At 45.2% G+C, this 21,363-nt stretch overlaps 1 protein-coding gene across 3 annotated transcripts in view; it reads right to left on the bottom strand.

Moving 5' to 3' along the window:
* Nucleotides 1-205: 205 nt before the first annotated feature.
* The window catches only part of TAOK1 (TAO kinase 1), a 33,757-nt gene continuing 12,599 nt past the window's right edge, over nt 206-21,363 (bottom strand). The window contains exons 8-19 of one of the 3 annotated variants that reach the window (XM_009874741.1): nt 19,983-20,076; nt 18,538-18,619; nt 16,453-16,620; nt 15,376-15,579; nt 14,046-14,180; nt 13,260-13,496; nt 12,373-12,501; nt 10,548-10,751; nt 9,840-10,079; nt 5,966-6,178; nt 4,683-4,865; nt 206-857 (exon numbers count right to left, since the gene is read on the bottom strand). In XM_009874741.1, the coding sequence (XP_009873043.1) occupies nt 396-857; nt 4,683-4,865; nt 5,966-6,178; nt 9,840-10,079; nt 10,548-10,751; nt 12,373-12,501; nt 13,260-13,496; nt 14,046-14,180; nt 15,376-15,579; nt 16,453-16,620; nt 18,538-18,619; nt 19,983-20,076 (2,351 nt within the window). In that variant the 3' untranslated portion in view covers nt 206-395. The remainder of the gene's footprint in view (nt 858-4,682; nt 4,866-5,965; nt 6,179-9,839; nt 10,080-10,547; nt 10,752-12,372; nt 12,502-13,259; nt 13,497-14,045; nt 14,181-15,375; nt 15,580-16,452; nt 16,621-18,537; nt 18,620-19,982; nt 20,077-21,363) is intronic. The other 2 variants (XM_009874743.1, XM_009874744.1) reach the window with 2 other exon arrangements.

Genomic DNA, 21,363 nt, shown 5'->3' with positions numbered 1-21,363 from the left:
CTGTCAGACTTCCTAGGGATGGCATGACGAGGGCAGCCCAAGGCCCTCCTGTCCTGTCAGTGTGACAACCACCAGCCAACTCTTCTGACTAATTGTATATGTTTCTCAGACGCCCACCCAAGACCCCTCCGAAAAGTAAAAAACGACAACAAAAAAAAACATAACAAAAAAAAAACCACAAAAAAACCTCCCCCCCAAACCCTGCAGCCAAATACTATGACATCCCAGTTAGTAAACACAAAACGTAATGCTTTACAAAATGAATACAATATTCCATGTGCACCCAGCTTCCACACGTCAGCACCGCACTGAGGAGGCTGCTGGGCTGGTGTCTGTAGGCAGTTTCTGTTGGCAGACAGCTCCAGTGGAATTGCCACCCTCAGTTATTGTTTAAGTTATGTATAAGACATGTGTGAACCATTGGATATTTGTGAAGTAACACTTGTGCTCCTGCTCATGCCCTGTTCCGTCCGTCCCCCAGAAGCTGTCCGCCTCAGAGCCTGGGGGCTGTTGCGGACCCCTATAGCACTACTTCGAGGTACCCCCTGCATGGGCCCCGAGGGGTGACCCCATGGCTGGGGTCCACCTTGCATTGGATGGCCCCAAGCTTGTGGTGGGCCACCCATGGGATGACCCCAGTGAGGTCCTGCACCCCCAGTAGGATTGTGGGACCAGCCAGAAGCTCCCGGGTAGCTGTGGCTGAACGCCTCGGGGGAGAGATTAGAAAGAACCATATTACTAAAACCTAGCCTCATGCTTTCTGAGTCAAAGGCTTCGATCTCGCGAGCTTGACGCTCCAGCAGGCTTCGTATCCGTTCGGTACGCTCGTTCTGCAGCGCCAGCATCTCCTCCTCAATCTAGGAAGCAAAAAAGAAGAGACAGTCTGTAGCAGCAGGACTCCTTCACAGGCACGGCCCCAAGTCTCCGAAGGGCCTGTACCAGCAAGCTCACGAGAAACCATCTCCCCGCGTTTCTAAATGAGGCCGGACCTAGACCGGGTGTCTGCTGACACACAATTCTGCACCCGCTAAAGCATGGTGAGTACCAGCTGGAGGGTCTTGGTCTGTCCCCTGGAGAATACAGAAGTTTTAGGAATACGAGTCCAAAGTCCTAACAGCTTGGCACAGGTTAATCTTTTAAGATACAACGAAGTTTACAGCTTCCATAAAAACCTACTGGGAAAGCAGCTTCAGATACAGCCGAGCACAGTGCCTATGCAGTCACATACCTGCCAACACAGCTAAATGTGACCTTCACTGTTCGTAGCTCAAGCTGATGATGATGACTATTATTTTCTTCAGGATTAAATATACAAGCCCACATTCAGTTTCCTCTCCTGTGTTTACTGGCCAGATTTTCTGAGCTCATGTTTATCACCTCCTATCTACCCCTTTCCTAAATTAGTTTCTCATGTTTCATTACCCTGATACTTTCTGCAGGGTGTGCGGTTGAAGAAAAAAGGCAGGGATGTTTGAATTGTGTGGCAGATTATTAGCTAGATGGTATGCAAGCTAGCAACTCCAATTTCGTCCCTGTAATGCTGTTCCAAATTGGTTTCCAAAGGTGCTTTGCTAGGGGCACTAGGATCAGCTTTCTAAGTACAGAAAACACAGGGCTGCAGCCTCCTGACACCAATCAGAGAGGGATGAAAGCCTGCCTTATTGAAATCTTTGCAGTCAGGTGAAGAATCACTCCGTTATCTTCTTGCCAGCACTGAAAAAGGCACTTTTGGCCCGGGTGAAAAAGACCAAATGGGTAAAAAGCAGCAGCCAAGACTTTTAGCACAGCTCACTGGCATCTCCCCTGCTGAGAACAGCAACTCAGCCAAGAGGTGTTCTCTCTGTGTGCGCTGAAGGTACTGGGCAGAGCGTTGTACTTGTAATCACTCTCTCGCCTTAGTCAGGGAATACGCAAAGTGATTTCATCTGGAATTTAGGAAACAATCTGCTCCAGCGTGAGTCATCTCCTGAGCCATTTGGGGCTTTCAGAAACGCCTTATCCCACTTGCCTGTTTCTTACCGCTTGGTGAGTGCGCTGACCCCCTCCCCAGAGCAGCCCTGCTCACCCCCGAGAGCCACGCTGTGGCCAGTCGCCTTGCAAAGGGCAGAAGAGGAAGAAGGTATCTCCTCTAATGTTAGCTCTTTAAAATGCTTGAGAGTTTTTTTCCCAGCCTTGCTATCTAAGCAGAATTGTCCCTTTTCTACGCCCTCAGCTTGTCCAGCTGCTCCCAGTTTTCACGTTTGTGACAGCGTAACACACAGGACTTGGTACAGCCGAGCTTCGCAGACAGGCATGCCTAGCACGGCGTTAAAATGACATCACTTAGAAACGACCTCAGGATGCAGGATTCTGAAGATGAGGTGTCTGAGGCACGTGGGAAGGAAATGAGCAAACCCGAAGTCTTTTCAAAGACACTCTTGGGACACGCTCGTTACTGGTGCAACACAAACAACACGGCACCAGGGCAGAGCTTGTGCAGTGCCCTCAAAGGCTGCGTGCGATGGGGCCGGCTACTCCCTCCTCAGCCCGAGCCAGACGTGTGTGCTCTGGTGAGTTTCCATGGTGACGGGCACCATCAAAAATAAAGAGCACTGTGCCGAGAAGGAAGCAAGAGTCCTGTGCACACACTAACTTTTGGAATCTGGTTTATTATTGAACATCAGGGACTGACTTTGCCACAGGCTACGTATATATTCGTGCATATAAATTCAGACGTTCACCCTGCGCACGTACCTGCCCTTTCTCTGGCTGCCAGTTTCACTTAGCGCAGGCAAGTAAATACCAGGTGACATCGCTGAGCGACCCACACCAGAAAACTTCTAATTCTTAATTCTCACGAAAACAGAACATCACCTCTCCTCCAAAAAATACCCTTGCAAAAGGATGCAAAAAAATAAAAATAATCTATCTCTGCACCTACATGTTCTCCCCTGAGCTGCCATTAAACACGTGTAACCTCTCCAAGAAACAGAGTCTCATCCCTGGTCCATGACTTTGTGACTTGCAATCCACTAGGAGTGCAGTATTGCTAAATAACCCTATGGAAGTTGAAGCACCACACAATTTCTGTGCTATTCTAAGGCAACAGAGGGACACAAACACACAAAAAATTATGCTAGGTCTTATTTTGATCGGGTTTTTCTTCTCTACAAAGTAACACTGCTAAGCTTCCTATCACCATTACTGATACCAAATGCTTCACAGGGGCTTTCTTTTGTGCAGAGACTTCAACCCTGGTCCACAATGAAAGACTTATACAGCATTATTATAGGTTGATGTGTGTTTCCTTAAGTCTCTGGCCTCACTTCAACTTTTAATGCAAGACTACTTGCCGTGCAAGGTGTGCTGCTCCCACAGAGAAGGAGTCCTGGCCAGCAGCAGGCTGGCTGGGGCACGCTCCTTCCCAGCGCTCTCGGCAGATAATGCCACCAGAGGGCAATGCACACCCGGCACAAACACTCAAATGCAGGGTTGGGAGCAGGACTGTCCTCTTCGGGACGGAGCAAAATAACTGGCGATGGGCTCTAAAGATAGCCCTTACACCTGTGAGCGCCACACGGGAACTGTTTTCACAGACTGGGTTATTCCCAGAGATTCCTGTCTACTCGCAGGAGATCAAAGCACAATAGGACTGCGCTGTCTTCTTGGAGATGCTTCCTCGGCTGACCGTGAGGTGGAGTAGTTTTATTCTGCTGAGGGCTCTCTATCAGCCCAGCATCCATCTCTGCGAGAAGTTAAGTGTAAAGAACCCTGAGGCCACGGAGTAATTGCCCCAATTTAATAATCGCTGACCAGGGAAGTTGGGAACTGTTGCGTGAATGCTGATGTCTGGCACCCACAGGGCAAATCAAAGGGGGGAAAAAAATCACGGGAGGAAGGCTGATTGCGTGTTTCCTTTCACTGACTGGTGCAGTACCCTTCCTCTCGTTTGTGTAGGCCACTCGCATTTCTACACACACCACACATTCGGCACTGCATAGAAAAGCACACTTCGACAAGGAGCACCTTAATACGGAAGCTGAAATCTAGGGAGCAGCAGCTCACCCAGGCCTGTGGGTTTGACTACTTCAGTTTTCTTAGGGAAATGCTGCAGACGGCAGCACTTTCCATAACCAGTAGAATTTCACAGGGAACCTGCAGCCTGGTTTCCACAGACTTGATGATCTCAAGGTTCTTTACCAACCTAAGCAGTTCGATTATGCCGGCTGATAAATGGAGCAGACCCGCAGTTCAGTAACATCACCATAAAGTGCAGCATCTCAAATGCATTTTACCTTTCCCTCCCCACCCTGCAAAGTTATCTGCTACTGATACTATGCAAATTCCAAAAGCTTCCCCCTAACTTTAGGTTGTTATTGTCTGTCCTCTAATGAGCTGGGAAAGCTAATCTGCAGCTCGGAGACAGAGCAGTTCACTTTCCCTTCTGCCCAGAGAGGCACGACTCCCCCTGGCACACTCCAAGCAGCGCTATCCCAGCCAGAAGCTGCTCACACAGGACGGCAGAGCTGGCAAAGTCTAGCCCATGTGTTACTGAGCTATCATCCCAGTGAGGCAAATACCCAAATAATCTGCGTTACTATATACAGCAAGGTAAAAGCAATTTCTCTCTCTACTGACAAGCACGGTGCAACTTAAGAGCTAAACCACGGAGGCTGCTAATGACGCTCGCATGCTCGTTTTACCTTCTGCTCAAGGAGGGCCCGACGGAGGGATACCCTCTGTTCAAGATCACGCAGCTCCCGATCATGCTGGGCTTCTGCCTGCATCTTGATTTTACTCTGATATGCATTCAGCAGCTCCAATTCTTGCTGCAGCTGCATCTTCAAAACCTGGCACTCTGCTTCCTGTGCTTCATCCAAACGCAGCTGGGAAAGACAGACAATAGAGACGTTTCACCATGGGGCAACCACTCACGACACTCCGGGGCAAGGACTGTGGGGAGGGGGAGAGAATGGGATGGGACTTTGTTGTCTTAGCAATACAATTGGTCTCTATTGTACTTCGTTTCACTGAACAGAGGACCTATAGTGACAAAGACTGGTGACAGCGAGCCCACAGCGCTGATCCAAGTGATGCTGATGAGCAGTGGCGCCTCAGGAACCACAATCCATACTGCAGAGACCAGACTGCTGGAGGTGCTAACGTCCGCAGCTCTCCTTTTGCTAGAGGCAAAGAGAAGATCTGTTGCTCTGTTCAACTGGATTAACCAATTACCTGGACACGCAGGAGACTTAAATCCGTATCCCTGCCAATGCAGGACTTCGGGCAAAAGAATATAATGACATAAACCTAAAAGCGGTATGAAACTGAACTTTTAACCTTCTCTTACATAAATTAAGCCAGCTACCCTGCCTCACAGCATCAAGTTTGTACTGAGCGGTGTGAGCAGGATGTAATACGCAAGAAGTGCAAAGAAAACTGCACATTCAGTTGTAGCAAGGACTGAAAGCATTGCTCATGTGGTCATTCCTTAAAGAAGGGATCTCTTACAGAAGGAACCACAGACCTTTTGCAACATTTTTACCATTATTTCAGATTTACAGTCAAAACTCTGGACTCCTCCATGACTCAATGAACATTTTTTACCAGCGGGACATGCTTTGGTTGGTATCAATCACCGACAAATCAAAACCTAAATGACACAGGACAGCACGCTGCACATTATTTACTGATGCTCTAACAGGGATGTTTATGCTGTCAAACTTCATGCAAAAGCAGTCCTCTGGCCACACAGACGCATCACTTTGCATCTCTGCCACAGCAGCTTCAACTCCAACCTGCCTGAAGGGGGTAATACCTCTTTTCTCTGCGTTTGAATGCTGCTTTTTAAATACAGAGGAATGACTGTGCAGGGCATGGCGCGTGTAGAAAGGAAGCAGATAGCCTGCTGTCAGGATACAGATGGGTTACAATGCAAACATCCCTATTTGGCTGAGGAACCCTGGGTCCCTCGGAGGCGACTCACAGCTTGTGTAGAGAGCATTTCATTAATGCTGTGATCATACTGCTCAGCCAGGATAGCCAGCTTCCGGGTCTGCTCCTCCTTGAGCCGTTTGAGGACAGCTTTATGTTCACTCTTTGGCGTGGTCTCCAGCAGATGGTTTCTCAGTGCTTTGTACTGTCTGGTTTGGATCTTGCATGTATCCTGAAACTGCTTCTTTATCTGTAGTTCTTTTGACTGAAAAGATGGAGGGGACACAAAGAAAAAAACCAGCGTGTTTCAAATGGGAGAAATATCCATTCAAATGGATATTTAGGATTACATTAAGGATATGAGTTCAAGAATCCACAAATGTATATTAACATCTACAGTGCGAGGAGGGAAGCAAAATACACAAGAGGCAATGACTATCGCTGCAGCTGCTTTGACACTGCCACTGTGTGAAACAATTACAATACAGACACTTTTATAACAAAGCTCCAGCCTAAATACAGCTGTCTCTGCACAAAGAGCCTCACATTTGTCACTGGACTGGATCCAGTCCTGGGTGTTGCTTTTCAAGAAAAGTTCTTGAGGGACAGGACTAATATTTATTAGCACCAAAAGCCATACTTACACATGACCATGCTTGTATGGCACATATATATATGAACAGCACTTGATGTTATGAATAGAAGCAGCTCTGGTGCATGGGAAGGAGCAGGGAAAAAGAGCAACACTTTTTCCATTGAGGGTTTGATGAAGATAAGAGGTATTCCAACCCTTCATATCAAGAGCCTGGTTTTTATAAAGATACTAAATAATGGCTGCGAAACATGAGACGCTTGAAGACATACGCCACAAGCAGCGTCAGCGTTGTGCCAGTCTGGCAAACGAAACAATTCCCCAGTTACAATGGAGGCTTACTGGAGAGTGACTCTTCCCTTTGCACTTGCTAGGACTGGTGTCCTGTCTAGAGACGTAACTTTGTGACTGCACACAGGGCTTGGAGACCTCAATCCCGGAAAAGGCATCTGGACCTGACTTGGCTGTATGACCTTGAGGAAATTAATTATATTTTTCTTTTACCTGCTTTACCTGCCTCCAGAGTAGCTCATGAGGGATAACATCTACTAAGTGTTTTAAGACTCTGAAAAGGAAGGTGTTCAGGAGTTCCCTGTGTCTTTCTACAGGAGGGCTGGCAGAGGTACTTCTCAGCAAAATCCACAAGTGATGAGTGATGCTGTTTAACTGACAGATAGTTAAGTTCTTCATGGTAATAAAAAAAAACCAAAAAGACCCCACCCCTAAACGTCCGCCAGCAGGGACTACACACTCTGGGTCATTCCCACTGCCACACTGAAATCGTGAAGCACTGGGGGCAGGGACAGAGCACAGGACCAGATCCCTGTCCCTTCAGTAAGCTGGAAGAGCTCCGGGATGTGACCCAGCAGGGCAGGTACACGTGTACGTCCCCATCAGCTCCTCAGCAGCCTGCTCCTGGCACGAGCTCAAGGCTCAGCAGGGCAGGTGATAAGTGCAGCACTTGTAGCTACCTAGAAAGATGTAGTGGGATCACAAAATCTACCCAGCTCAATTGAGACACAAGTATTGCCCTGCTGCATAAACCAACCATTCCACTTCGCTAACCTGATGCAGCAAACAAGTCCAAGATGGGATTCATCCAAACCAAAACACGTATCACGGAGAGGAGTGCATCACTTTTACCCCTTCTAAATTCACAGGAAGATATTTCCCTCCAGGAAACCTTTAAGGTTGTTTCTCCCTGCCCTTAAGGGAAGTGTCAGCAGGTTACACATTCCGATCAGGGACCTGGTCACAACAGAACAGGAGCAATCTATTTTGTCCCCACTTTCTGTGAAGTCTTGCTTGGACACCAGGCTCTGTTTACAGGCTTCCACTCGAAAGGCTTTAACAACAGGAAACAGAAGGGAGGGGTAAGATTTCCAGTCAGACTTCTGACAAGATCACTTTGACCTAGTATTGTGAAATACCAGCAAGAGGGTATTTGCATCACAATTAACACACTCGAAATAATAACAGAGCAGTTTTCACTGAAGGGTGAATTCTAGTTACCCGTCCTTCTGGTGCTGTAACAGTGGCAGCAGACACTGACCGTTAAAAAACCTGCTCTCGGGACAAAGGACCTCACAAATAACAAAGGGAAAGCCTGAAACATGTGCCCTCGAGGGAAAACGTTGCTGGAGAGAGAAACTGAACAAATAGTCGAATTATCTATTCAATTAAGACTACTTGCCTGCATTAGTCAGAGGCAAGAGTTAATACTAGGGAACAGTCTTCATAAAAAGGGGATTGTACCACAAACCCAACGGTTGTCCAGCAGCCTGCATCATTAACGCAGCGTGTGTGCAGAGGTGCTGGGCCGACAGCTCAAGCCTGAAATCCTTCGCTAATCGCCCAACAGCCATGCAAAGCAAAGTGCAAGCTTCTCATGCTCCTTGCAGAGTGCTCCAGCCCTGTCCTCTGCGGAAAACAGAAGGGGCTGCAGAGGCGAGAGGGCAGCCAGGCCCCCGCAGCCCCGAGAGACCTCCGACCCGGCTGTCCCGCCTGCCGGCCAGGGAACGGACACGCTGTCCACTCGTGTTTGCGCCGCGTCACCTTGGGGAGGCAGGACTCATTCATGCTAATCTCAGAAGGATCAACCTAATACAGCTGCTTCAGTTTTATTCAGCTCAGAGTGCGGCGCAGCTTCGCTGTGAAGTCATCAGCTATTTATACACTATATCCTTGGAGATTCTCAACAGCGATCAGCTGGTCCCTTGTTCTCACAAGCTGGGGTTTCACTATTTAATATTATTCTAATAGTGACAAATCAGGTATTTACTTGTTTGTCCTGAAATTCTATTTTCAAGTTGATTATTTTCTCTGTAGAAGATAGCTCGCAGGTGGTGAAAACTAAGTCAGGTGGGAAATATCATAAAGAGGAAAGACCTAGAACAACAACGAAACCTCATGCTCAGTATGCCACACACTCGTTTTGTTCCTGGCACGGCTGAACACTGGGTGGAGAGAAGAAGTCTGCCTCCTCAAAGGAAATGTACCAGGCAGCTTTGTGAAGGCCTTACACTCTCTTCTCAGACACTTCAGAATAAACCACTGGGCTTCTTTGGATGAAGGGAAGACTCACAATAAAAACACCAAGAGCCTCAATTACAGAGGCCCTGTAGTTCTGGTCAGCCACCGCAGCTACAAGGGCAGCACAAGAAACCCATCAGAGCACAACCCAGCAAAGGTCAGTGCTAGGAGCTTCCTGAGGACACTGCAGTTGGCCGGTTTCTCTTCCCTCTGCCACTTGCTAGCATACAAGCCTTAAAATGAAAACAAAAACAAGGTGAGCTAGCCAAGACCGATGGTGCAGATCATTTTGATGCACACTGCAACACAAAGTGCTTTTTTTTAAGACCTCGCTGCTTCATTAGAGAAAAATAGGTTTTTATTCTTGTATATGGGGGGAGAAGAGGATCAGAAAATGGTGTAGGTGGAAGAGGGAGAAAAAAGAGCACTGAAAATGCCCTTTTAATGCATTTTAAGCTACCACAGAAAGGAAGGCACGCTGCTGAGAACAACGGCTTTTCAAATAAAATGAGGGAATAGTGCTGCTATGGCCTGCCCACAGCACACCGCGACCCTGACCACTGTCACCGTGGTTCCTACGTACGGTGCCTGCAGGGCTGTAGCTGCACCCTGGCAGTTACGTAACTTGCCAAATATGACACTGTTTTAACAAGGTATTCATTAGAGAATGAGACACCTCTTCGGATTAAAGAGCTTCAAAATATCTTGGACTGTAACGCTGCAAATGAGAACCGAGCTGTAACGCACCACATCTCCAGCACCACCAGCAGCTCGTGCCCAGAGCTCCTACATCGTTTAGTACCTTCAGGCTCTTAGGCTGCTGCCGGACCTCCATGACGTGCTTACGCCTCAGCTCCCGCTCCCGGCGTTTGTTGTACTCCAGCTGGTTGGTGAGCTCGGTCTGGTGCTGGAGTCGGATCAGCTCACAGCGCATCTTCTGGATGGTGCTGAGATGGCGGAACTCCAGCTCCTGCATGGACTCGTGCTGACGCAGCAGCATGGCGTGCTCCAGGTCCTTCTGCGTCTGCCTTTTGTTTAACTCCTACCAGGAGGACAGAGGGAATTATTAGATTCTTTGTACTTACTTGGATTTCTGTTCACAACGTGACATTTCACTTTGTTCACAAGGGCATTTCTCTCTTTCCAAGGCATCTGAGGACAGAGCACAGAGTTTCTATGTCTTATCAGAAGCAGACAGCACCACCACCGGTAATTTTCCCTTCCTCGTCCCACTTTTCACCTTCCTGTTAAAGATGCTCAACAGGATTGTTGTGTCTGTTGACTTTTTGGATTTCATAGTTCTCTCACAATAGGGCACCAACCCGAACGTCCGATTCCGCATGATCTCCTAAATGCCCGAGGGGCTGCCAGACGGTGTTGTGGAACATCAAACTCTTATTTTACCAAGAAACTTTAGATGTGTTGATTAACGTTTCGGTAAGATTGGAGTTGTATTGCAGGTGCTCCTGCGAGGGACGTTTTCAGGTCTCACCTCTGTCTATTCTCTTACCTCCCGAACCAGGTCCTGCTCCAGATTATGGCGGCCAAGGAGCATCCGTCTCTTAAAGCGGCGACACTCCAGCTCCAAGTACTGCCTCTGACGCCTCAGCAAATTCGCTTCTTCCTCCGCCTGGAAATGCTGGATGTTCTCCTTCTGCTTGGAGAGCCACTCCTGCTTCTCCTTCTTTGGAGTGCTCTGGTTTTCATTCAGCTCCTGATAACAACAAGGTAATTAATTAGGGAATAGTCACATTGAGCTCCTTGACCCTGAATAACTGGATGGATCTGCCCAATAAACTATGTTTCAGAGCTGCTCCAACTTGTCTTCTCACAACTGGTATCACCCCAATCTCTGCAAAACGCAACCAGATTCAGTATTTAAAGCAACACCCAGGAACAATTCATAGTGGAGAAAACTGAACTACAACGGTTTTTTGCACTGGTCATTTTAACTGGCCAAAATACTCATTCATGTCCACAGTTTCCAGACATAGATATTAATTCAAAATGTAAGAATAATGGTTTGCTGCTGAAAACAAAGACACTTGGAGGTCCTCCCATGCTGCCCAACGAATGTTTTTACAGGTTCCCAAAGGACTGAAGGAAGGAAAGTGTTGTCATCCTGTTGTTCAAACGAAACTCCAGCCACGTGAAGCACATTAGAAAATTTTTGTGTCGAGCTTGATCAGAACACAAACACGTTTTGCAAGTAACTCATCAAGGCAGAGCCGCTCACTGAGATGCCGTAACTTAGAAAAACAATATAGAGAATTCTGTTCACGGGTGAAACTTAGGGCCATTGTTTCCGTATTTGTATTAAATTTGATTTGTAGCTTGAAGCATCTTTGGCAAAAGACTCTCTTTGCTTGAAGTACATACTAGAGATGCCCATGCAGTAACTAGACTTGTTGGGATACATTTCCACTTAAGAATGAGACAGAACTCCTCTGTATTTCATCAGTGTTTCTTGGTGCTCCGTGATCTACTGCCCACTTTAAAAAAGGATTCTATGTTATTATAAGGAGCCCACGCTATTATAGTTTTGTTAGATCTTTCTTGGCTCTGCTGCTCTTTAGCTTTGTTTTCTCCTGGGAAATGCCTATGTTTGGGAATATTCCCCTTTGGAGCAAGTTCCAAAGTTGCGTCACACAAGCTGATGGTTAAGCACTAAATGGTTCTTTCAAAAAAAATTATTTATAGCGCTTACGGTTTCAGCTACTCCACAAAAAGAATCAGGAAGTGTGATTCTATCGTTTCTCTGCATTTCACAAAGGTAATGATTTTCAGTACAATTCAGTGATTATTAAACCATTACAGAGCTTCAACCATTAAAATTAAATAGTGATTTACAGGCATTTTCCTTAAAAAAAAATCTGCAGGTCATCTTTACTGCTCTGTTTTCTTGTTGCTGCTACAGCAATATCACTTAAGCAATGAGAAACTTCACTGACTGTTGCAGTATATGGCCAATATCTGCAGCAACAAGGTATGAGAAAAATGCTTATGACCTTTCTTAAAACTACCTGCTTTTCATTCCTTACGGCTGCCAAATTCAGATGTTTCTGGCTAAAAAGTAATATAGAGCAATGGAGAATTTTGTACTTTCACAAGATAAACACGTAGGTGCCAATATATAACCAAACCCTCTTGCTCTAAGGTCAAAGATTTGAAACAAATACAGGACGTACAGGACCCTGCTCACGAACTGCAGACCCAGCTGCAATCCAGTGAAAGATCTCTCGCACATGGTGGCTCTTTCACTTGTGAACGTTCACCACTCTTGCTCTGTACCACACACTGTGCTATAGTCACACTTCTCATCAGGGACGGGTTACCTCTTTCAGCTGCTCTTTACGGAGTTTATATTCTCTCTTCTGGGACTCCAGGAAACTGTTCAATTCTTTTTTCTGTTGGGCTTGAATATGCTGTTGAAACTTCTTTTCTTCGTTGGCCATCACTTTAGCCTACAGCAAATCCAGCAGCGAATCAGTTTGAGTCCCAATGGATTACAGCTCCTGTTCCATTTCAGCCCCAAGACCGGGAACCCACGGTACTTCACCTACTACTCACCATGCCTCTGCACACGGGCCAGTCTCAGGAGCCTGCCCCTTCTCTCTTCTCATTCCACACCCCATCAACGCACCCAGCAGGAGTCCTTTCTCAGTGCCTCATTTCCTCAGCCCTATTGTTCAAGCTAGTCTTGCCTACCAAAGTCAACACCTCCCAATAAACTAGATCCTCAGCCCTCTGAGAGATCCAAGACGAACAAAGAAACAATAATAATCGCCGTGGGCTGCAACATTTCGTTATCAATTATTTAAAAGCATAACCCCCCCATATCAATAAGCAACTAGACAGTGAACGTTGAAGCGTTGCTGGCCCATTTCTCTGCAAGCTAATCTGCCTCCGTAACACTTCATGGCAGTCGGGTATTGACACCACAGACACAACAAAAGAAAGGAAAACCCTTACGGTATTTTTTCTGGGGTCAGTATACTAATATTTAGTACAATGGCCTGTGATGGACACACCTTTCCTCTGGTTACATAAACCCCTTAGCGTAAGGAGTCATGTATTAGCCTCTTTCTAATTAGCAATTTGCTTGGCTCCTGAAAACAGACACGTAAGAGACTAGAATGTCACCTCTTCCTCAGCGAGGGGAAGTGAACAACTCAATGGAATTAACAAATACAGACTGGTCTGCTAAACTGTAATCTCCTACCTCTTTTTCCATGGCTGCCTGGTGCTTTTTAATTAGCTTCTCCATTTCTGCAGCAAAATTGTTACGCTGTGTTTCAAGATCTTTGTCCAACCTGAGGCGATGCTCGTCCATCTCTGCCTTCAGTTTATTCTCTAATGCCATCAGTTGCTTCTGGTGTTGCCGTCTCATACGTTTATAGCCAGACATCTGCTCTCGGAGTTCAGAGTCTTGTTCATGTTCCTGCATTTGCCTTGTCACCTAGGAAGGTAACCGCATCGGGCCAAAGTAAGTTAACGCTTCTTAATCTGCTTTTTGGCAGTCTTCAAAACACAAAAGTAAACGATTCGGGAAAGAAATACGATTTTGCCGTAAAGAAAAGCGCACATCCTAATGGCAGCAGAGCAGATTAAAAACTGAATTCTGCTGTAGAAGATAAGCTCACGTGGGCTACAGCAGAAAAACTGTACAATTGTTATAAAGCTGCTACTAAATAATGGCTTTTTAGCCCACTGCAATGATACACACAAATATACAGAATATGCACATGAAAATAAACCCCTGCTTATTATTATAAACAGTTTCCTATATTCTGCTAGGCATATTGGTTTTGCAAATACTCAATATACGCAAATTACATTTGCCCAGGTGTCGCATTTAAGCTTTTATTAACTTACAATAAACTATTTCAGTGATAATATCTCAGTCAACGAAGATAGTTCATATTCTGATGAAATCCTCACAGCTCTAAGTAGTTTCGCAGAGCTACATTTCCTGCACAACTTCACCCAAATAAAAACCTTAACGTACCAGCGATGCTGTGCGTATAGTAGCAAAGTGCTCTCGGTTGCGATAATGAGACTTGTGGCGAGATACTTGGGGAGGAGACTGGGGTTCCGACGCTCTTGTTCGGGGATCTGATTCCTCTCTGTAGTTTTCTTCCTCCTTACCAGCAAATACATGAGTGAATAAAGAGAATCTGTGTTCAAGATTTTTATCTTGGCCTGGTTCAAAGGACTTTTAAAAGGAAAAAAAAACCCACACATTTTACATTCATCAGTCCCAAAAGATCTTCCTGCCAATAAGGTGGATGAAGGAATATACTGAGACAAGAGCTCTGATCTTTGCTTTTGGAAATCTAATTGCGTATTTTTATTACTAAGAGGAAAATTACTAACTAAAGCTGAAAAACGAGAAAAATAAATGGAAAACTGAAAATATCGAGTTAAACAGTTTACTTCAACAAAACATAAAAGCTATGAAGTAGATTACATCAAGTCTGAAAGGCAAAACCAACATCTTTGTAACCTTGAAAGACAGAGGAAGATTTTCATTACACCCACTACAGAAACACCTCAAAGCAAATTTTTAAATTTGTCATGGTGTATTCCACACTCTTATTTTGAGTTTGTCATTCATCACAGAGCAATTAATAGTTAGATATGATATACTAATTAACTCCCCGAGGAAATACCTGCGTCTTCGTTGCATATCTGGGCAAAGAACAAACCATTCTAACCACACCTATCACCAGCTGAGGGAAACGTTACTGGTTTGAGAAGAGGTGTGATAACCCCTCCACGGCCAGAGCAGCCCGGTTCACAGGGACGCTGCCCAGGTCACCCTTCGTCGGGCAGAGGTAAAGCACGGGAACTGGTTTCACAGCTGCCTCAGTGCTAAATTTCTTTTTTCATGCATCTTTATTCACTAACAAAACACTCCAATCAAGTGCTGGGGAGCTGGGTGCTTCAGGAACAGATTTCAGCCACTACTGTGGGTCCTGCGTTTACAAAATCACTAACCAGGAAGTAAAAAGGGAGAGCTCTCCCATCTTTTTGTCCCGTGAAGCAGTGCTCTGCAAATTAAAGGCACCCACTAACCAAACCTATTCAGACCTGCCCTTCCAGCTCCTCAAGAGTAAAGCAAATTGCTTTTGAACCAATTCAATCAGTAAAATAATTTTTAGTGAATCAATAAATGATTTTTACATCATTTTTCCAAAGTTTCCAGCACACACTAATATATTTGGAGCACAATATTAGAACCTGCAAATAATGACTCAGGATAGGAAACGCTTTCTGTCATCATGCCAACCAAATCCTCTCCCATTTTACACCTCCAGCAAAACCCCAATGCTTACCGGCTTTAAATGAATGACAGAGCTATTTGACATCACGGTGTGGTCCCCCTCCATCATATCCAGCTCGCTCTTATCATCCGAGGCATCTGGAAGACTGTTAACACTACTGCTTTGGCTACTGGCACTGATAGACATACTGGGAATGGACTGATTACTTCCGACACTATTCACTGTTCCTGTCCTGCCGACACCGTGATCTTGTTCCTAAGGAGAAAGGAATTATTAAGGAAATCCAAATCCATCACAGTTGTATCTATGGACATTACCAAATGAAATGCTCATTCTACTCCTTTCTAAAGGCAGCTACCTGCCACGTCGTGGCAGTTCTAACCCTCCAGGCATTGCCATGAAACATTTCTCTCGTGGGATGCTGGGGAGAGAAAGAATCAGCCTTGTCAAGACTAACTGGCTGATGTCAGGTTCTTTTCAACAGCGGGCCTGTTAACAAGCTGAACTCTATCATGGATCAGCAACAGTGTGTCACCAGAAACTGTTCTGACACCTGCATCATCTTAGTGCTCAGCTGAGACCTGCGCCTCGCACGGCTCCTTCTGTACGTGAGAGAAGAGCTGCAAGCCAGAGTCTCAGTTGCTGCATGGTGATTGCAGCGTGCAACCCCCAAAGAAGACAAACCAATTTCCTTGATTTTTTTTAAAAAAAAGCAAACAGAAAAAAAACCAAACCAAGTACAAATTTCTGACTCAGAACAACATTCTCCAGACAAAGTTAGAAAACTGTCAAGGGCTTGTATATATGGTCAAAACAGGGGCTGACCGCAGTTGCCGTAAGAGTCCTCCCGAAGCCTTAGGAACAGGCAAAGAAAGCCAGGATTTACGGAACCGGAAGCTAACTGCTCAAGCATGAACACATGGCACAGCCTCTTGCCAGCATGAGGCATCTCCCCTGTTTGCCCTTGTTTGTGCCTTGAGGTAGCTTTATTCCAAGCACAGAGAGGAAGACAGAGTTTACAGCAGGTGTGTCAACAGCCTCCATCCGTTTTAGCAATATCTGAGTAGTGGTTCTTTAAACCACAGCATTATTCCCCGGTTCAGCCACGAAATCCAAAGTTTCTCTCACCTCCTCCTCCTCCTGCGTTTCGACTGCGGGGCCATTGTGCGCCTCCTGGAAGAGGAGCTTCTTCATTTTCCGATACTGCAGGTTGTCCAGTTCTCTCACTGCATCCTTTGTTCTCTGAATCAAGTCTATTAACACTGTTTCGGGCCGCTCCCGAAGAACAAACATGTGCTGTAGAACACACAAATAGGTGAGTGACCTCTTAAAAAAACATGCTTTCTGGATACAATTCTGAGCTCTAGTTGAGTTTTTTAGCCCTCTTCCCTGCACAGAAGAACACCTTCACAGCTTACACTGCCACTATTTTTAGACTTCACGATCCAGAAAGATTTCAGAATGACTGCTCTCTGACGAGACACATCCAGCAAAAAGTAAAGATGTAAAAAAAAAAAACAAACCAAAACCAGAATGGTATTTCACGTACCATGAAAACAGGCCCAGTTTAAACCTAGACTTTGTATGTTGGGGTATTAAGAGACATTTTCTACTTGTGGTTTAGTGGGGGAAGAGCAACAACATATAAATGCTAAAGGTGTTAGACTGGTTAAGCATCTCTAACCAAATGTTAATTAACTCATCAGCGAACTCTCACTATAAAATCCCTTTCCTCATTCAAAAAAGCCTGAGAATCAAATACTCAGCGTACAGCTCTGAGTCATAAAACAGACTGTGAACCTCCAAGCCCGGCTCTAGAACAGTTAGCCACACTATGCTCTTTTTTTGGAACCATTCACTGCATTTCGCTGCAAAGGTGGCTACGTTTTGCCAATAGGTAAAACAAGTCCTGTCTATATGTCAGAAGCAGCTTTTGCAGTCTCCAGATGAAATGTGCTGTGCAAGCATGAGTCATTATTAACACCACCGCTAGCTTCATTTTGTTCCTCAGGACAACCGCATCGCCATTTCCAGCACGTCACCCTCCCTACCTGTCCCTGCAAAGTGGCACGCAGCTGTTTCAGACTACAGATATGGAAGGAATATATTCGCAAACGTTTAATTTCCATCAATGTTCTCTTTAATTGCAGCGCGTTGCTCAAAATAAAACCAATCTGCAGAATTCTGAAATGGCAGGACTACACACCCACGCTGAAACCTTTCCTGGATAATTGCATTTACTTTCTGAATACACGGTTTTTAAAGAGGTAAAAGTCCCCAGAACCACTGAAGTGAAAACATGCACAAAGCTGGTGATAAAACCTTCACAAATAGCATCCATTTCCCTGCAATGCCAAATTTTGGGAAAATCGCTGTTTAGCACAAACGTGGCAAGGATAAAAATCCCCCAAAATAATGTCATGAGTGCTGTGAAGAGAATGAAGAGAGAGCAAAATTCTGAATGCCAACTGATGCCACAAAGGAAATCCATCAAAGCCAAACTTTAAAGCGGCTCTAACTCCTAACTTCTACATAAGTTGTGCTCAGCGAGGAACACGGCAGCTTTTTGCAACAATCTACCACAGGAGAAAATCAAGTACCTGCAGTATACGGGAACGCAAAAAAAAAAGGCTAAAAAAAGCAGGAGAAAACCTGCAGATAGCTGAGGCTTATTCATGTCAAGGAAAAGCAGGAGGAAGCAAAACTGCCCTCCTCTGCCCCCTTTGCACTGTTAGAACAGCAAATATTAGTTCTACAGGTAAAGCACAGAGGTGATGGGAGAGGATAAAAAGCCTGTAGGGGTACATAGAGCCTAGAATAAAGAGGGAAGTAACGAAAGGAATTTGTTAACTAGTGCATGGCAGCTCTGTCAGGGTGAACTATAATCACTGGGATGATAGATGGAGCTTAAGAAACTGAAACTCTCGACAAGTTGATGGTCATCCAGTGTCACTTGCTGGGGTGTCTCTATAATGAGAACAAGGCTGGCTCAGAAAGTCACCTGGGAAACTCCAAGACACTGAAAAGGGGTAGTAAAGCTACAACCACCGGCTCAGGACACTCCACAGCACCCTCAGCTCAGAGGTGTTAGGGATAACAGGCAGAGAAAGCAGCGTTAGCTGTAACCTAGCGTGGTAGGTGAGACAAAAGAGAATCCCAGGGCTTGGCCTCTTTTTACTATCACAGGAAAACCAGAAAGAACAGAGAACCAACCTTCAGAAGCTCCTCTGATGTAGGCCTGTCTTGAGGAATTTTCTGGAGGCAAGAATCTACAAAGTTTCGGAAATAATCAGACCTGTGGCAAGGAAAGCAGAAAAACCAACAAATAAACACCTGAGTTAACTCCCCACTTTAAGTTCCAAAGCTCGTTAAACAATCAAGACATTCACATTTGCGTCCTGCTACTAGAAAGAGCAGGGAGGAACTCCAGCCCCTGCCCCCTGAGATCCCTGCTCACACCAAAGCCCACTGCTCTCAGTAGCTGGATCCCTTCAACCCCAGCTTCCAGACAAAACTTTTTAACCTAAGAATGCAAAAATACAGGGGCCATTCAAGAGGAAGGGAAGTTCCGTGTAAAGGCAGAACCCACCTATCTCAGAGCAAGCACAAAATCCTGTCAAATTCTTTATTGCACAAACCCGTCAAGGTCTGAGCAGAGCCCGTGCCCCGCTCCACCTCCCTGCGCTGGCGTTTCATGCGCAAACGGGATTAACGCACCACTCCCAGAGTGCCCTTGGCCCCTCCGACCCAACTTTTACACCACTGGGCAATCCCTCACGAGTAAGACTTAAGGTCATGAACTGTTCAGTAACATCTCTCCCTCTGGAAGCTAAAATTCTGCAAAGTTTTCAGCAGGGCAGGATTCTACCCTGAAAACAGCAGCACATCAGTTGTGCAGGTTTTCCTTCTTTTCTCCCCCACCGCTCCCCGACTCTCATCATGTAACGTTGGGGTTTTTTTGCTACTACAATTTTTCAGTATATTATTACATTTTTGGGTCCGAAAAATGCATAAAATGAGCTGCATGTTTCGTGACGCACCAGGGTTTAAAATAGCCAGAAAATCTCCGATGTAGAAAAAAAAATTGTAAAAATACGGCACAACGTATGCTGTTAGAGGTGCAGAACTATGGCTCAGAAAATTTTAATTAGGAAGTTTTTAACTTCTGAAATGAGTTTACTATGCTTGCTGTTTCAAAGGACAGTTGTTGAGGCTGGGAAGCACAAATTGTTACTACTGTGCTTTATTCTTGTAAAGTTTATGCAACAGACACTTGCCGCACACAAGCGGCGTCTTCATCTTGCAAAGCAATCCCTCAGCAAAACAAGATTTAGGAAGTGACAGTGTGGTTTGTGATAAAAAAATCAGACCACTAAACCCCACATTTTTGGCTAGCCTAGGAGCTTCAAAAGTTTACTGACCCTTGAAGTGAATTTTTTGCAGGATCTTGCGTTCTTCCAGCAGCACGTCCCGTTTTCACTACATTCTAGCGTCTAAAACGCCTATTTTAGTAAATGGTCAATTTTGTCTATAAAATTGATAGCGAACCTTCCAGCTCACATCCTCCCAACAGGAATCCAGTTATTTCAAGAACTCGGCATGACAAGGACTCCATTTACAGCAATTCCCTGCGACATTCCTCCCTCGGTCATACTCACCATTCATTAGACTGTAGTGTAGGGGATTCATTCTGCGCTATGTGATATAAGGCACTCATTGCGTTCATATTAAACAAAGGAGGCTTCCTTTCCGCTACACACAAAAGAAAATAGTTTTAATGGAGGGAGATAGTCTCATGTTTTCGCTCTCTTTTAGTTTACATCCCTTTAACGAGAAAACCACATCAGCAGAATCACTGCTGCCTGAACGTGGAACCCCAAACCAACCCTACCCTGCAATCAGACAGATATGTTGGCGTACGTCCTGTACCATTGCAGAAGATGAAAGCGCTTTGAAGATCAAATGCTTTGTCCTCTCAAGCTCTTAAATTATGTGGTTTATCATAGTTGAGTTCTCTGACTCATTTTAATGTACTAAAATAAGAGTAAGTTAACAGTAAGCTCTAAACTCAGTGTTCAGCCACTAAGCATTCCTGGTTTCATACTTCCCTCCCTCCAGCTTTTTAAAAAAAAAATCTACACTTGCTAAAAAGCTGACAAATATTTAATTCTAGCAGGACAGCAGTGATGAAGGAAAAGCTGGTTAAAAGAACCATCAAATCACACTTAACTGACTAAGCACAGGGGCAGGAAGTCAGCAAGAGGCCAACTCTTTATACTATTTTGAGAGTTGCATTCTCTTTGGCTCTTCTCTCTCTTTCAAGCTTGTGTTACTCTCATAGACTGACACAGCATGAAAGCTTAATGAGGAAGGAGATGATCTCACTGTAACAACAAAATTGAAGCTTCATCAGAATGTTTATGGGGTAAACCTATAAAGCTCAGCCTCGCCATAAACATTCCAGAGAAGCCGGTCAGGCCACGGGGACGTTCCTACACCAGTGAAAACGCAACAGAAAACTTCCCTTTCTGAAAAAAAAAAACCCACACCGCCAAACAAACAAAAAACCCAAATAAGTTAAAAACAATGCCGGTTTTCTTACTCTGCTTTTCCACTTTGAGTCAAATGGTAGCAGTAAGCCACGCATCAGAGGTTGTGGTTCACTTACCACTATCAGAGGATGGACTGAGCCTTACAAATTCCTCAGAATGGGTAAATTAAAGGAGTTAAGCCTTTCCTCAAATGTAGCACTTTACGTTCCTTAATCTGTCAGATAACTAGTTGCTGCTATCGAGGGTAAGACTGATTATCCCTTAAACTATTTTAACTGACTTCTCTCCCTAGCTTTTTTTCTCTTAACTCACCTGAATAAAAATAGAAAACTTCACGAAACGCCGAACTGAGCCCTCGGTGAGGCCATTTCTAAGACTAACTCATAATTTAAGATGACTACTAGCCACCTCATTTTTCTGCTTTCTTCCCAGGCTTATTCAAACCAACACAAACGAGATAACCACCCTGATCCAGCCTACGACGCTC

Source organism: Apaloderma vittatum, unplaced genomic scaffold (assembly GCF_000703405.1).
Source record: "Apaloderma vittatum isolate BGI_N311 unplaced genomic scaffold, ASM70340v1 scaffold12588, whole genome shotgun sequence".
Lineage (NCBI taxonomy): Eukaryota > Metazoa > Chordata > Aves > Trogoniformes > Trogonidae > Apaloderma > Apaloderma vittatum.
Note: the sequence above shows the minus strand (reverse complement) of the source record. Positions and strands in the feature narration are given on the sequence as shown.